The sequence below is a fragment of the Falco naumanni genome, chromosome 19, assembly GCF_017639655.2.
Source record: "Falco naumanni isolate bFalNau1 chromosome 19, bFalNau1.pat, whole genome shotgun sequence".
In the NCBI taxonomy this organism is placed as follows: Eukaryota; Metazoa; Chordata; class Aves; order Falconiformes; family Falconidae; genus Falco; species Falco naumanni.
The window spans coordinates 4905420-4920912 of NC_054072.1; the positions used below are offsets into that span (position 1 = coordinate 4905420).

At 40.1% G+C, this 15493-nt stretch overlaps 1 protein-coding gene across 3 annotated transcripts in view; it reads left to right on the plus strand.

Moving 5' to 3' along the window:
• UNC5D (unc-5 netrin receptor D) overlaps positions 1 to 15493 on the plus strand; it is a 166359-nt gene that overhangs the window by 137292 nt on the left and 13574 nt on the right. For all 3 annotated transcript variants that reach the window (XM_040618182.1, XM_040618180.1, XM_040618181.1), the window contains 3 exons: positions 8582 to 8750; positions 10475 to 10702; positions 13518 to 13667. In XM_040618182.1, the coding sequence (XP_040474116.1) occupies positions 8582 to 8750; positions 10475 to 10702; positions 13518 to 13667 (547 nt within the window). The remainder of the gene's footprint in view (positions 1 to 8581; positions 8751 to 10474; positions 10703 to 13517; positions 13668 to 15493) is intronic.

Consider the following 15493-nt stretch of genomic DNA (forward strand, 5'->3'; position numbering starts at 1 on the left):
TTCAGTTAAATTTTCTGACCTTTTTTTTCCTTTCTCTAATCTAAACTTCTCTTGAATTAATGTCATCTATTTTGATGTTTGGTCCTTCTGCTGCTCCTAAGTCTGCACTGGCTGGCAAATTGTAGTTAAAGTGCACTGACAGAATTTATTGGTCCTACCTTTACTTCCAGACTTAGCTGTGACTCCAACAATGGTTTTGCCAAAAGAAAGTTCTTAAAAAACTTTCCTAGCCTTCTCAAACTACCCTTTCACAATTTACATTCCAAATAGAGATAAATGAATAATCTGTAGTATATACTTTAATTGATTAAGGATAATTTCAGGAGAGGAGCAGTTCACTGATGAAGCCTCATTTCGAGTGCTTGTGAGAGGGACATTTTTCAGAAGTAGTAATCGAGGGCAGGCTGGTACAACTGGAGATGGGAGAGCTGGTTATAGTTCTCCACAGCAGTTATTTCTCTCATCTCCTTCATCTTAAATATACACTCAGCTAAAAGCTCTGTAAAAATTGGTGGGTATACCTGAGACATGGAAAGAGGAAAATAACTGTACATCCAGTAAATATTTACTTACAATAACTTATAGCCGAATGATTGCTGGAATTGCCCTTTAAGAACCAAAAGATACAAAGCTGCCTATAAATATTTTTCGAAACTTAAAGTGAAATCTTTTTTTTTTCTCCTCTGATATCTGCAGTCCTTTGTGAAAACTTCTATATTCCATCCCCATCTGCTGCCACAGGTTTTTGATCATTTTCAATGAAAGATTAAAATATGTAAAAGGAAGGAAGAAAAAAACACCCCAGCTGTTTTATGCGTGAGGGTTCTGCAGAAATGAATTAAAATAGGTTAATTAAAAACAAGCAGCAAATTTTGCCTACTGTTTTCCTTTTTTGTGGGCAGGAGCAGAGGTAGCAAACCCAACTGAAGATTATCACAGGGAGATTTTTCCTTCCTTCCTTCTTTAAAGTGAAATTCTATCAAGTGAGGCAAAAGCAAATATCATTTTCCATCAAAACACTTGGATTTTTCTTTACATAGTTGAGACAAGACTGATGTATCCTTTGCCCACCTGAACTGGGTGGAACAAACCAGACCTTCCTGGCGGGGGCCGCGGGCACTGCCGTGCCAGGAGCCCTCCCCTGCGTCGCCCACCGGCCGCCGCGCACTGGGGGTGGCAGAGTGCGGCCGTTCAGCCCCAGTGCCTGGTTTGTACGCGTGTAGGGAAGATGAGATACGTATCACCCATTAAAAATTAATTTGCTTGAGTTGTAATTTCTGAATGAAACCTTGTCCACGTCGTATGGTGGTCAATGGAATTGAATGTAGTACGGAAGTTAACGAGATCAGTAGGTGCACAGAAGAAGGAAGCCCACTGTTCTTGCAGAGATTTGAACTCGCCGTAAAAGGTACCTTATGGATCTTAAATGTGTGAGACAGAATAAGGATCAAATTGGTCAGATTTAGATTATTTAGGACTAGTGGGTTAGCTGTCACTTCCAATCTTCATTTATCTATTGAGGTGGCTGGTGTAAGATACACATTCAAAGACGCAGAGGAATGGAGATGATACGGGATCTGACAGAGGTACGCTGAATTCCCTGTCACTTTGTAGTGGGGAAAAAAAAAATAAAAATCCCTGTCTGTGCACTACAGATACTGTGATGAGATTATCGGCTGGTTTTGCTGTAAATTGATACAATCCTCTGTGGAATGAGAAACTCATTTACCCTAAAGAGAAATCAAATTCAGGTTTGAAAATTCTTTAGCGTCTCATGTAACCGAACAGATCAGTGATGGAACTCGTGGTCCCACCAAAAAGACATCAAACCAAAAAGTTTTAGGGACACATATAGGGGCTTCACTGCATAGATCCTCTTCTTGCAGCTAGAATTTCCTAAAGAATCTCTGAAGGACTACTTACAGAGAAAAATAGCTAAGCTCAGCCTTCAAACACCACGTCCATGCTTTGATGCTGGCAGAAAGTACAGCTTATTGATGTTTGTGAAAGAAACAACAAAGCTATTGATTCTGGCCCAAGCAAGAATTAGAGTGAAATGTCTCTTGCCTCCTTGCATAATTCTGACTTCCTACTGAAGCCAGAAAGCCCAAGCAGAGCCCTGCTGGACCAGAGACCGCTGTCTGCTGGTTTCTTCTCTGAACAAGATGCCTCAGGATGCATCAGTGCGGTTAGTTACAGGCTGCAGGGAATTGCAGCTTGTGAGGGGTTCTGTGCAGTCAGAAATTGTCACTTGGTTACCAGGACGGGGATGTTAAGTTTTGGTACTGTTGGCCAGGAGATCCTCTTGCTAGTTCTGTCCCACCACAAACCAGCCAGAGCCTGTAGGTTACTGTCATGGAAGGACTCCTCACCCCCAGGCCATTGTTCACGTCCCCCCATCTCGAACTCTCCCCACCAAGGAGGCAGGTCAAGTGTATTTCTCCAAGAAAAGCAAAACAGCGTTTCAGCAGATGTGACAGCAGCTCTGCGCAGGTGACAGCACCAAAATACTTCAGGATTCTACTAAAGATGGCACGTCCATTGGCAACAGCTGACTCCTGAGCCCCACGTGCTCCTCATGGAAGAGCCAGCAGAAGGTCTGGTGTGTGGCTGTCATCTTTAAAATGCTAGTGCTGCACAACCACCTGCTGCCAGAATACATGCTTGAAGAGGTTTCAGAAGTGAAAAATAAATAAAAATACATACTGCAATCCAATTAGATTGTTGTGAAAGAGAGATGTTTGCCAGCTGTGGCAGAGTAACTGGTCTTACTGGGGTCTAGAAATAAGATGAGAACAGCTGGAACAAAATTAATAGAAGCACTGACACCTTCTGCATGACAATTCAGGTTTGAGCTTTCCTTTCTATAGAGGGAGCATAATACTCTATTTAAAAAAATATAAATAGAATTGTAAGAAAGGAAGGTGTTGAAGAGAGACAGGCTGAAAGGTGCCAAATTATTATTCTTATGTGCTGAGCCCTGCAGAGATAATTTCTTCTAAGTCAGCAACACTGGGGACAGTATTTTACCCCCCAAAACTTGCCACTTACTGATGCTCTTCAGGTAAAGGGGGGGAAACCTTGTCGTGTACTTCAGCAGTCAGGGGAGGGTTGATCTACTTCTGTGTTTGGATTTTACACTTTCTAGTCATGTGCTAATGAAGAAGTAGGTGTTCTTGGATGCAGTGAAAGGTTTGATATTCCAGTCCGAGGGCTGATAATCCCATCATCTAATGACAGAACCTACTGATGGGGCGGGCAGTACGAGGCATGGGCAAGTATTTGGGATCCTGGGCTCTGGTCCCAATTATGTTACCGATTCACTTTGAAGCAGTAGGCAGATTTGTTGCAGTTCTTTTACATGCCTGTAATGCACGCAAAGCTCTCTAAATACCCTGTGTGATAACTGTATCAGAGAAAAAAGGTCGGTCTGCAATTATTCAGAGAGCGCAGTAGCCGTGTTGAATGCGGTCTGTATTCCATAAACAAGGTTAACGGAGCTGTAACAGAGGGCATAATCTGCCCTGAAATATCTCTATTTTTCCTGTTTGTCTTTTTTTTTTTTCTGTTTCTCCTTTCTTGCAAACTTTTTCTCTTACACTTCACTCTACGTGCTGCTGTCATTTTAACATTATGTTTCAATGCCATACCCACTGCAATGCAAGGAAAGATGAGAACAAAGTGATTCTTAATTAAGATGACCATTTAGTCACCTATAGTATAAAAAAAATATTTTTCTTTACATGTGCTGGTATAAACTGTAAGGATTTGGGTCCCTGAACACAGAGAAGACCCTCACACTGCATTCTGCCATCAAACATAAAGTTGGGAGTTGTATATTAGTGGTTGGTTAGTATCATACAGAAACTTGTGAATTTAGATTGACTAAACTTTGTAAATTGTGAATATGCAGCTATATGCTAAATATTTGTTAAAAAATTTTAATTGAGAAGCAACGACTATGAAAATACTGTAAAATAATATTTTCAGAGATTCCAGCTATACGGTCAAAATTAGAGTTGGAAGATTAGAGTGGAAAAATAGGAGAAAAGAAAACTGAGAGGACTGTGAAGACCAGGTCTCATATTACTACTCCCCCCATTTTCTTTGTCTTTTTGTTTTGTGGGAATTTAGCAGAAATGTGAAGGTTCAATGGTAACTGAACACGTTTGGATGCACAGTACGAAAACCGGAATGTATTTCTGCTGCACACCTAACTCCCAGTGTCCAAGGCCTATACATATTATTCACACACTGGAGTTCTGTGGCGTACACAGAATGTATCCAGATGGTCTTGCCCAGACTTAAAGTATTTCATAATTACATAATTTGAAAAATGAAAGTTTCATAAATGTGTGCATTTACAAGCAATGTGGTATATGAACGTGACAAATAATGTACCTTTATTTTCTGAAGGCAAAATGCTCTCATCTCACAAATGCAACCCACAGCAACAGAATCCATTTCAGCTGGAAACTGCAGGCTCGATGGGTGTATAGTTTAAATATCATGCTGTTCCTCTTTCAAATTGATTTTTTTAAACCATGCATTTATTTTGCTGGTTTTACGTCGCATTCATGTGTGTAAGTGTCAGTGCAAAGGGGAGGGAAAACCAGAGTTTCAGTGTCTGTGGCAGTCTGAAAGCAGGTATTTTTGCCATCCGGGGATGAACTGCAATGAGAAACCCAGACGCCAGGCAGAGGTGTGTTCGCTGCCAGACAGGTATCACGGTTCATTTAGAGGAGTGGGATGTGCCAGTCCCTGCTGCAGAAGCTTGTAATAAGTCACTGGGAGAGTAAATATTGAAAGGCAAATATTAAATTCTTCTCTGAAAGTCATTGTGTCGAGGGAAGAATGGACACTCAGCATTGTTTCCTCTTCACTTCCTTGCTTCTCTGGTTAACACTCACAGTATCCCAACACAGAATTTTAATGGAGCAGCGCTTTGGGGTGGAATACACGCCTTGGTACCCCCACACCTGCAACGCTAGGGCCTGTGCACAGCAGAAAGTGGCAAGAACATGGAGCATCTGTAGCAGCAGTTGCTGTTGCTTTAGGCCAGGTTGACAGACGCAGAAGCAGCTGCTTTGGCAGCTGACATGAGCGGGGCTTGGAGTGGCACGAGACCTCTCCTGGAGGGACTAGATCCTCCCCAGAGAATTTCCTCAGCGTTCCGGCTTCAGGTACAAATGTCCCTCTAGCAGCAATTTCTGAACTGAAAATGAAGCTCTAAATGCAAGAAACCTCTTTACTAGTACTTTGTAGAGGGCAGAATATTGTGGAGTGAAATTCCTAATGTTTCCTTACAGTGCGGTATTTTTAGAAAAAAAACCAACTAATTCTTGCTCAGCAGCAGTGACCAAATATTTTCTCTTTCTTTTACTGGAAAACGTACAGACCTTTGATTTTGATGGATTTGAGGGGACAGAGCTAGTTATTGATTTGTTTTGCCCTGCAACAATGGGAATATTAAACACTCTCATTTGGTGATGTTCTTCTTGCCTGTGTTGCCTAATAAATGGCTCAGAACTGCATGCGAGTCTTAATGCCATGTCAGTTATTGCACAGAAAGACTCTTGCTACTTGCAACAAGTGTGAGAGTTCATCTAATTAACTGATTTCAGTTCATTTGGCATTAAATAATTCCCAGAACTCCCATATGTTTGTCCAATATGTTCTACATAGGAAATGAGTCTCTCAAGGCAATTAAATAGCTCCTTTCAGACGGGCTTGTCGTCGGTCACTCACACACGTCCGTGCGCTTCTCCTCCCCATGATGTGTGCAGCCAGCCATCGCACACAGGAAGGCTGGCAGCGGCTGGGACCAGAGTGACCAGAGCCTATGCTACTTCTGTGACTGGATTTTATTTTTTTTTTAATTTATTTATTGTAATGAGGTGGGTGGGGTGCCTCCCAGTTGTCTTTCACATCAGCTTTGCTAGGCTGCTACCAGGACTCTCCTACCACTATTGACGTAATTTCTTTTTTTGTCTTGTATATTTGTTTTGTTTCATTCTTGATGCTTGAAAAATTTGAGCTGTTTCTGATGGGATTCATCACCATGGCATATCTAAAGCTCTGGGTTCACATCCTCTAAGACTGTTATGCTGAAAACAAAATAATCTCTACTTGGCTGCCGTTATCGAAGATGAAGTGTCAAGCTTTGTACTGGAGGTAACTTTAGGAAAATCCCTCCACCACCACCTCCCCACCCTCCCCATATTTTATGCATTTGTCAGCAGCAGCCACCTGGCAAAGGACGTGTGTGTTGGGAGAGAGATAGGATAGAAATGCACCGACCAAGTTAAATAACTAAGGTCTGACTCTCTGGAAACGTGCTTTTGTTACGCCCTTCCTGCGGCTCCATCGAACAGAGATAAGGCACGGAAGGCACCAGCCTTTGCCAAGGTACAGCAGAGAGGAATCATGAACTGAACAACTTACTGGAAAATAAATACGTATAGATGTTGGCTTGAGGGTTTCTGATAATCCTGAGACATTTTTCTTTGTATTTGTAAATAACTGAATGGTTTCTTAGATTAACCGGAAGGAGAGGTGATCCGGGTAACTGCTGGAAGGGTTTTAAGGAAATCAAATACCATTTGTAAAGGGTAGCACTGGTTCGTGTTAAGTGACGGTATTTTGTGCAAAACCAGTGTTTTCCTAGCAATGCAAGAGTTGTGAAAAATTGTTATTCATAGGCAGAAGCAGAAGCAAAGCATTTTGTGCTTGAACTGTTTGCTTAGAGTAGTCATTCTGGTATCGCTTCAACAAATCTCCCATGCCTGAACGCGGCAGTCAGTGCCGCGGCCGAGACGCTTTGCTGCAGCAAGGCGCGTGAGCACCATGTGCTTTGTGCTCTCCACTCTTCCCTCCCCCTCACTGTACCTGCTGTTCAAGAGGAACATGGCAGCTGTAGTAAGAGGCTGTGTTTGTGCTTTGATTTTTTTTTTTTTTTAGCCTAAGAATCCTACAAGCACTTAGAAGCACTGAGGCTTGGGGAGCATTTATTATGACACTTGAAAAAGAAAAAAGCAAAAGCAGAATCGGCCTTTTTTTGTTAGCATCTTGTCTTTTTTTTTTTCATTCCAGTCTGCATCTCACAAATACTTGTACATGTAGTCTTTTGTAAGGGATGTCACTGAAGCTGTTGGAACTTTTAAGGTCTTTAGCGAGCATGGTGGTTTTTAACTGCCTTTTGTGACCACCTACCATTACAGTTCCACTGAGAATGCTACCCCCAGGTGATCTCGGATAGATGTGCAAAGTCAATTTGCAGGATTGGAATCTGATTGATTTAAGCGCAGGGCTACACATAAGTGTGCCTACATGAGTGCTACATTCACTTAAATGTATTATCCAGGCCAGCTTGGGTGACTTGGAATTTAACAGCATAGCCGTGAAGTGCTGGGCTTGGCTTCGGCAGCGCAGGATGGTTTGGTTGTTATCTTGTTGTTAGCTTGTGGCATGGCAGTGGAAGTGTATCCTAATTTAAAAGCAGGGATTTTCCTTTTATTTATATCTCGGTTTTATTTTTGTATCTTCTTATTTGTATCTTGGTTGAGGTTCTTCCCCTTATTTTTATCCTGGAAGCACCATTTGCTTTAATTTTAAGAGTGAACTACATGTTCACTAATTTAGAAGCAAAAAATTGGGATCATATGACCCAGATGAAGGACTACAGTGTAAAAAAAACCCTGACACACACACACACACACCCCCCATCCAACAGGGAAGATGTTTCAATTGCTAGTTTTAATGTCGAAGTAGTGAGCCTCATCTGTTTTGTCAGTGGTTCTGCACAGGTATTGTAAGAGGTACAGAAAACACGTGATGTGGGACAGAGTTAAATTTAGGTTTGAATGAAAGAGAAGAAGATTCTTGTCAGATACTTCATCTTTATACCTTAGTAAGCAGTTAATCTAACCAAATACAGGCGATTACATTCAGACTAGATGAATCCCTAGACTTCAATTGTGCTGATGGGATCTCCACTGACTGTAATGGAGCCCACATGCACAGATCTATTTTGCAGATTTCTAAATTTAAGCAAAGAAGTCCTGTCCCTGATGTCTGCTATAAGCTACCTAGCTGGTTCATTCTGCAGAATATAAATGTGTTTTCAAACCAGGGAGATCACACTCAATCTGGAAAAATTTATGAGACTGTGTTTTTAAACCATAATTTGTTTTATCTTCGCTACTGTGAAAATATTGTTCGTGACAGACTTTGAAGGCAGAATTAGATGGTAATACTACCAGCTGGTGCACAAAGCAAAGCTTACTTGCACAGAGTAATTTTAGTGTTGTATTTGATTTAAGTAGATTTCAATGTAAAGACCAGAATCCTAAACTGACCAACCAACGATGTGAGTAGATGTGGCCTAATAGTTTTGTTTCATGTCCAGTTACTGCTTCTACATGAAAACAGCACAGTAATTGGCTTGCTTATCCTTTTCTGTAACAGATAAGCGAGGCACTCAGCTTTTAACTAAAATATTTTAAAATTTGCAGTTAAAGTAAGTTTTCGCTCCTTGCTAAAAAGAGCCTGACAGCTGTTTTTGTCTCTCCCCTGCACAAAGCCTGCAGCCAGAAGGCACAGATGTTCTTCTAGGACCAGAAGTAACCTGCGGCCCCTCGGATCTGTCGGTCAGTACCCCCTTTGCCTTGACGATACCACACTGCGCAGAAGTCAGTTCAGAGCACTGGAATATTCACTTGAAAAAAAGGACCCAGCAAGGAAAATGGGAGGTACGTTTAGCCTTGCTCCCACTTGGAAGGTTGTACTAATGATGGAAGCATGATTGCTCTTATTCATGCAGGTGCAGGTCGAAGATTATGTGAGTGATAGAAACAGACATCTTAAAGAAACAATTTCATAACAAAATATTTTGCATTTTGTTAAGATTCAGCTAAACTGTTTTCAACTATTTTACCAACATGTGCAAAAAAGGGTCAACTGTATGATCAAGCCCATGTGACATGAGAAAGTACTCATTTTCTCAGATGACTTGATAATGGAGCCAGTCGCCATTTATTTTAAAAAATATTGTTTAGATAGATCATAGCTCCCAAAGAGACTCAAGTCAGAACAGATCATTATATCCATGCAGGAATTGACCATAACATAAAGAAAGTTCCGGAACCAGTTAAAAATACACACTTGAAATTTCTTTCTTTTTTTTTTTTTTTAATTATAATATAGAAGGATCCTTCTGATTTAAAAATCTAGTCTCTTTGTACATATCATTTTAATAGGCATTCAGTGATCATGCAGTGCTCATAACCTCTGAGGGATTAGTCTACATTAAATAAAATATTTTGCTTTTTTAGTTGAACATGTATTTTCTTATCCTGATTTACTGGAGAAATAAAGATTTGTGATATGGGCATTTAGCATTTGTGTCTGTCCACCTACTTTTTTTAAGCTCATTGGCCATCTTTGACTTAAACTGCTTGGTAGGGAGCAGTCTCAAACGTATTAAACTTTCTGCATCATCTGGGGAGACAGCCTACTAATAATGTTCCTAAAGGGACAGCTAAAGCGTGAACCAAACTGTTAGTAAGCACTACAGAAATCCACACAGGATGGAAAGGTGTTGAATTTCCCAACTGTAAAGTGTTCGCTGTACCTGTTATTAGAACCGCCGAACCCAGTAACTAGACACAAATCCATAGTCAATCAGAGTTTATTGCGCTGCTGCTGATGGAATTATTTGGTTCATTGCATTGTGAGGGGAAAAAACAGTTGTTAAAATATTCATGGATACCATAACTCACGCTATCCTTTTCCTCCCCTAAACGACTACGTTGTTTGTTGCTCTCATTTAAACCAATTGAAGTTCAGCTTAGTTCTCCTACTTAGATGTACTCAATCCTTAGCTCCATCAATGTTGGTTACAAACACCCTTGAATTAATGAGGAGGTAACACCAGGCTGTAGACTGCTCAAAGACCTCATCTAATGATGCTGTAATGCAGAACTAAGCATGAAAGGCAGAAGAGGGGGTAGGTAGATTTTGATGAAGGTAGATGCAACTGTAATGAATGTTCTGAAAGGAAGTCAAATACCAACTATTGTTCAAGGTTTGCTTATTGACTTTAGTCTTCAAGGTAATTTCTTAACTTGACATTGGGAAAGAAAATTGGCTAGAAAGTCAAGAGCACTTGAAAAAACATGCTAAAATTGCTTACGCATCATCATTATTATTAGATGCTGTACATATTGAATTCTGCAAAATATATTGCCCCAAGTCCTACTGCTGACTCAGGGCTAAATTGGGAGCAGTTACTCCCATAGGTAGTCTACCTTCTCCCCTTCCCTGAGGTCAGCATGAGTAAAGAGTGTGCAGACTGGCTCTCAGAAATACTTCATATACCAGCTGGATAAAATTAAACAAATAATGTCATGACTCCTATTGTCAAGGCCTATTGATTATTTTTTTTTTTTTTTTAAACCTGAATTTCATTTTGCAGGAAGTGATGTCTGTGGAAGAGGAAACTACTTCTTGCTACTGCCTGTTGGATCCTTATGCCTGTCACATTCTCTTAAACAGCTTTGGAACTTATGCTCTTATTGGAGAACCGATCTCTGACTGTGCCGTTCGACAGCTGAAAGTAGCGGTTTTTGGCTGCCTGTCTTGCAATTCTCTGGATTACAATCTGAGAGTATATTGTATGGATAACACACCTTGTGCATTTCAGGTAAATGGTTTCATCTATTTTTCCATAGAACACTGACATGCCTTTATTCCTGGGGATAGTCCCTGGGCAACAGCAGCAGTCTGGAACTCATGCAGATGAGAATGCATTTTTGTTATCTTGCTGCTGCGTGACTTGCTCCAAGTCCCACTGTTTCACTTGTGGATTTACACTGCAAGAGCTTTAGGACAGCCAGACTGTCAGATGGAAACCCACTCCGCCCGCATTCTAGCCTAACCAAAACTCATGCAGCACAAAGCAGGCAAAGACGCTAGGCTGGGCTCGGTGCCTTGGCTGCTCCGTGGCACAGGCAGAGCTTGCTTGCCTCTGGAACTGAGTGCTGCTCTGCTACAGGCAGAAAATGTAAGTCATTATCATTTGGTGTACAGTATTTATCACGCTCGTTACCCTTACATTGCCATTAGTCAGTTCAGGATTTCCTCTCCTGTTTGCAATTTGAGCAAGACGGAAGATTGCCTCGCCATCTTTTTAAACAAAAATTAAATTATAATTGTGCATTTCCCCTTTAAAAAAACAACAACAACAACAACAAAACCACAAAACAATCCCAAAGTGGTGATTAAAATTAGCTGATTCTCAGACACTTTAACAAAATTATTTTCCTTTGGGAATGGAAATGAAGACAGTTGCTACAGATGAATTTTTGCTTCCTATTCCTATCGAACAGAATAAAACATGAATCTTAATGAAGTACACACTAATGTCTGTGTGCTTCTAATAAAAGCAAAGCCACCAAAAGGATTGTGGAAGTCTTACAATAGCTTTGTAATTATACCCCTTATAACATTTACACGGTTTGTGGGCTACCAGTATTTTCCTGGATGAGTCTGTAGAAAATCCTTAGAAGCATAATTACCAGATTTCCACATTCACAGAAATTAGAACAGGGTGTTTGTATATAATGAGACAACTGTATATTTATGAAATTATACTTCCCTTAAAGTGTGCTGCATCATCTTCATGCTAATGTAAATATTACATGGTAAACATGGAAAATACAGATGTTTTTGGATAAAGTATTGGAGTTGGGCTTACCAAGTTCTGTTTGACACTGTTAATCCTTTACAGTACAGTCTGATACAAGATACAAAATTCCTTCATATTTCACCTTGTCTCTGTGTAAAAACTTTCCTTACTTTTCCAGTAGGTGACTTTGCCCTTTTTGTAATTCCTAGTGTGCTGGGAAACTATCTCTTGGCTCTCAAAAAACGTTAGAGAACTAAGTCCTTTGTATTTTGCTGTAGTCCTGCTGATGTTTGTGGAATTGAGGACCATATGCATTATTAAAGGTAGAGCGGTATTTATAGAACTATGGTACATTTAAGAAAAAAGAATTCAACACATTCAGGGAATTTTGAGAAAAGATATGAAATAAGCTACTCCCTTTGCAGTTGAAAATAAAAAACTAAAGTCTCCCTTGTTATTCCTTCTTCCATATAAACCCAGCCATCGGGAGTTAACACAAACTGAACGCCTGTAAATTGGGTTATAATAGAAATCCATTGTTGCAGTTTCAGAAAGCTCTAGCAGTCATTATATTTTCAGAAGGTCACAATGATTCCTGTAGCTCTTCTAACAATAACTTTGCTACTGACAAGCACTAAACCTCTTTGATATACACAGATTTTATATAAATTATGTGGACTAAAGGTAATTTTGAAAGACTGCTTGCTAGCTGATTTTTAAAGACTTCTGCAAGCTTTCCTTCCTCACTAGTGTTTTTACTGTAACAGTACAGGGATAAATATTGTGTAAATAGAGGCAAGGGTGATTTTTTTTACTATGATGTTTTAAATTCACAGGATTAAATAAAAATTAAGGTTGGAACAGAACTCTAGAGGGCTGTAGTGTAAATTCTTGCTCAGTCAGCCCTTCCAAGATTGCTCAGGGTCTTGTCCGGTAATTCTGAAAAGGTCCAAGAGAGGAGAATCTGAAACATTTTGTCTGACGTGTACCCTTGGTGTGGTGTTCCTAGTGCTGTTTAAACCCTGAGACTGTTTTCTCACCAAAACTGTTGTCGTCTCGATCTGTAACTGCGCAGACTATTCACCAAGCATGCCTCATGTTGTCTATCTTCCTTTTAGTCCATTAAGTAAATATCTCACTGAGCTTTGTACGTCAAGTGTTTAAGGATTACTAGACACAACCTGTAGGAGCTTTTTATTCAAAAGCTTAATTAATATACCAAGGGTAGTTTTGTTCTGTCCAGAACAGACGAGGGGCTAAATTACAATGATGTCACCGTTTAACCGGTTTCCATTTTCCCTCTGGAGGGAAATAGCTTTACCTGGAAATGGGCTGACGTAGGCTTCCCCCTCCGTGCTGATGTTAGAGAGGACTCGGGGTAATGAACTTCTGGTAGAGTTCTCCTTTGTAACAGTGATCCTGTGGGACAATAAAAAAGTCATAATCAAACATGAGTAACTTTCAAGAAAAAAACTGCTGGCTTTGACCCAAAACCCCAAAACGTGAGGACAGCCACTCCTGTGTTGCCAGTCCCATAAAGTTTCCTTCTGGTCCGAAGTTCTTGTGAGTATCGGAACCGAGGTGGCCCAAAGAACATCCACTGTCACAACACCCCGGGCAGTAAGAGCTGATGGCACCTAACCAACCTTTTCACTCCAGAGGTGAAATATAAATGCCAATGCCCACCGTCTGGCCCACAAGAGAAAGACTCCACTGCTGTGTCCCGATATGCTGTAGGTGAACTAGGCACCTCTCGTGAAGATGAATTTCCTTTAGATATATTATTTGTTCCTAATACTGAAAAAAATCCTTTCCTCCTCTGCCATTGCAGGAAGTGGTTTCGGATGAAAGGCTCCAAGGAGGACAATTACTGGAGGAACCAAAACTTTTGCATTTCAAAGGGAACACCTTCAGTCTTCAGATATCTGTCCTTGATATCCCTCCTTTCCTTTGGAGAATCAAACCATTTACTGCATGTCAGGTACTTTTTAATTTTATCCGTTTAAATTTGAATTCAGAGGAAGTAAAAATTTTCACTGGTATAGGCATAACCCAAATAAGACAACGGCCCCTTTTATTTTTGAAAGGTGTGGGTTTACTCTCTTGAGTATGCAACAGAAAAGCATTGCCTTCTGATTTTGACAAACACAGATTTCAAATATAACAGGATGCTTTGAATTTTTCATTTTACAAAAATGCAAGCTTGTACTTTCCCCCATTTCAATTTCCTCCAAGGGAAGGTCTATATTCCAGTTAAAATTTATCACCCATTAAGGTGTTTTTTAAGATTTTTGTCATTCTGATTTCAGTATAACTGTGAACGTATGGCTGAAAATGACATTTAAATGTAATCATTTAAATGTCATGAGTTCAAATTACAGCATGTATATACTAAAAATTAGAACTGAGGAGGAGCAAATTTTTTTTTCTGTACTATATTAATTAAAGAGGCTGTTGAAAACAGGAAAGTAAAAATCAAACAAAAGAAGAATTCCTAAGCATATGGGTTTCTGGAAATTATAAGCAATGTGCTGGTACTTAGACTGGGCTGGTTTTTAAAATATGGAACTTAATTAGACTATATAATCTCCCCTTTCATAGAAGCATAGAGACAGACAGTGATCTAGTATTCAGGATTTCGGCAAAAAAAGATGTTTTAAATGTGTTGCTGTGTTCTCCAAAACATGAGTGTAACAGGCTCTGAAACTTAAAACCCTGATCTATGTCCAGATAAATAATTGTATTATTAAGAATGTAAGGATAATTTATGCTACAGCTTAAGAAATTATGGAAACCACATCATTTTCAGCTTCATATGAAGAACAGCTTGATTTTAAGTGCTTTGTTTATTCTACTCCCTTAACTTCATTTTAGAAGACAAACCGATCAGTGGGACGCCCCACTACTGTATTAAAACCAGTACCTTCCTAAGCAGTAAAAAAAAAAATAATAATCATGGGAGTTTTCTCTTAATAGAACAAATGGAATTTTGCCTCACACCCTATTATTAACACAGCTCCATACTTTGATTATTTTACTGTCTCTTGATCCCTTGTCCAATCCTGGAGAATAAATCTGCATGATAGTATAAAATTCAACCTCAAAGCTCTATTTAGAAAGGCTCCGTTTTCTGAAAACTGCTTTCATAATAAACATTACATGGATTTGAACTAAAAATACGTAGCAGTATCTTATGTCAGTCTCTTCTGACTTCTTTAGAAGGCAGACAAAACACCTTCTGCAGGCCCCCTGTGCAGAATTAGTTAAATGTCCAGCATACCAGAGGAAAAACCAGCGAAGTTTTAACCGAACTTTTCTCGCCATGGTGACTGCTTTGGTGAAAAATCCCCCATGCTTTTCTTGCAGCCAGGCAACTTCTTTCAACAGATCTAGCGACAGAATAGGAAATGGTTCAGAGTTGAGCACTTTCACTCCCCTATATCGGACGCAGTAGAAATTCCTGGCCGTAGCGCTTGCCACGACTGCTGCAGGAAGGCGCTGCAAGTAGCCAAGGAGGAACAGCCCCTGAGAACCCAAATAACACCATGGCGTGATCAAGCAGGGAAACGGCCCGTAGGAAAGAATACTTACCGTGCTGTCTGCAAACAACTTTGCTGATAACCAAAGAAAGAGGTTTTGCTACTCTAGCCTCCATGTTTCTTTGTAGTTAAGGATTCAGGGAAGATTACTTCTGCCTGATAATTTTTGCGAAGCTGTTATTTCTTTGGGGAATTACCTCGTTTGCTGGTTATGACTCTGGTGCGTGCAAAGTTCCGAGACTGACTCAGGGGCCTTGAAATACTCAGT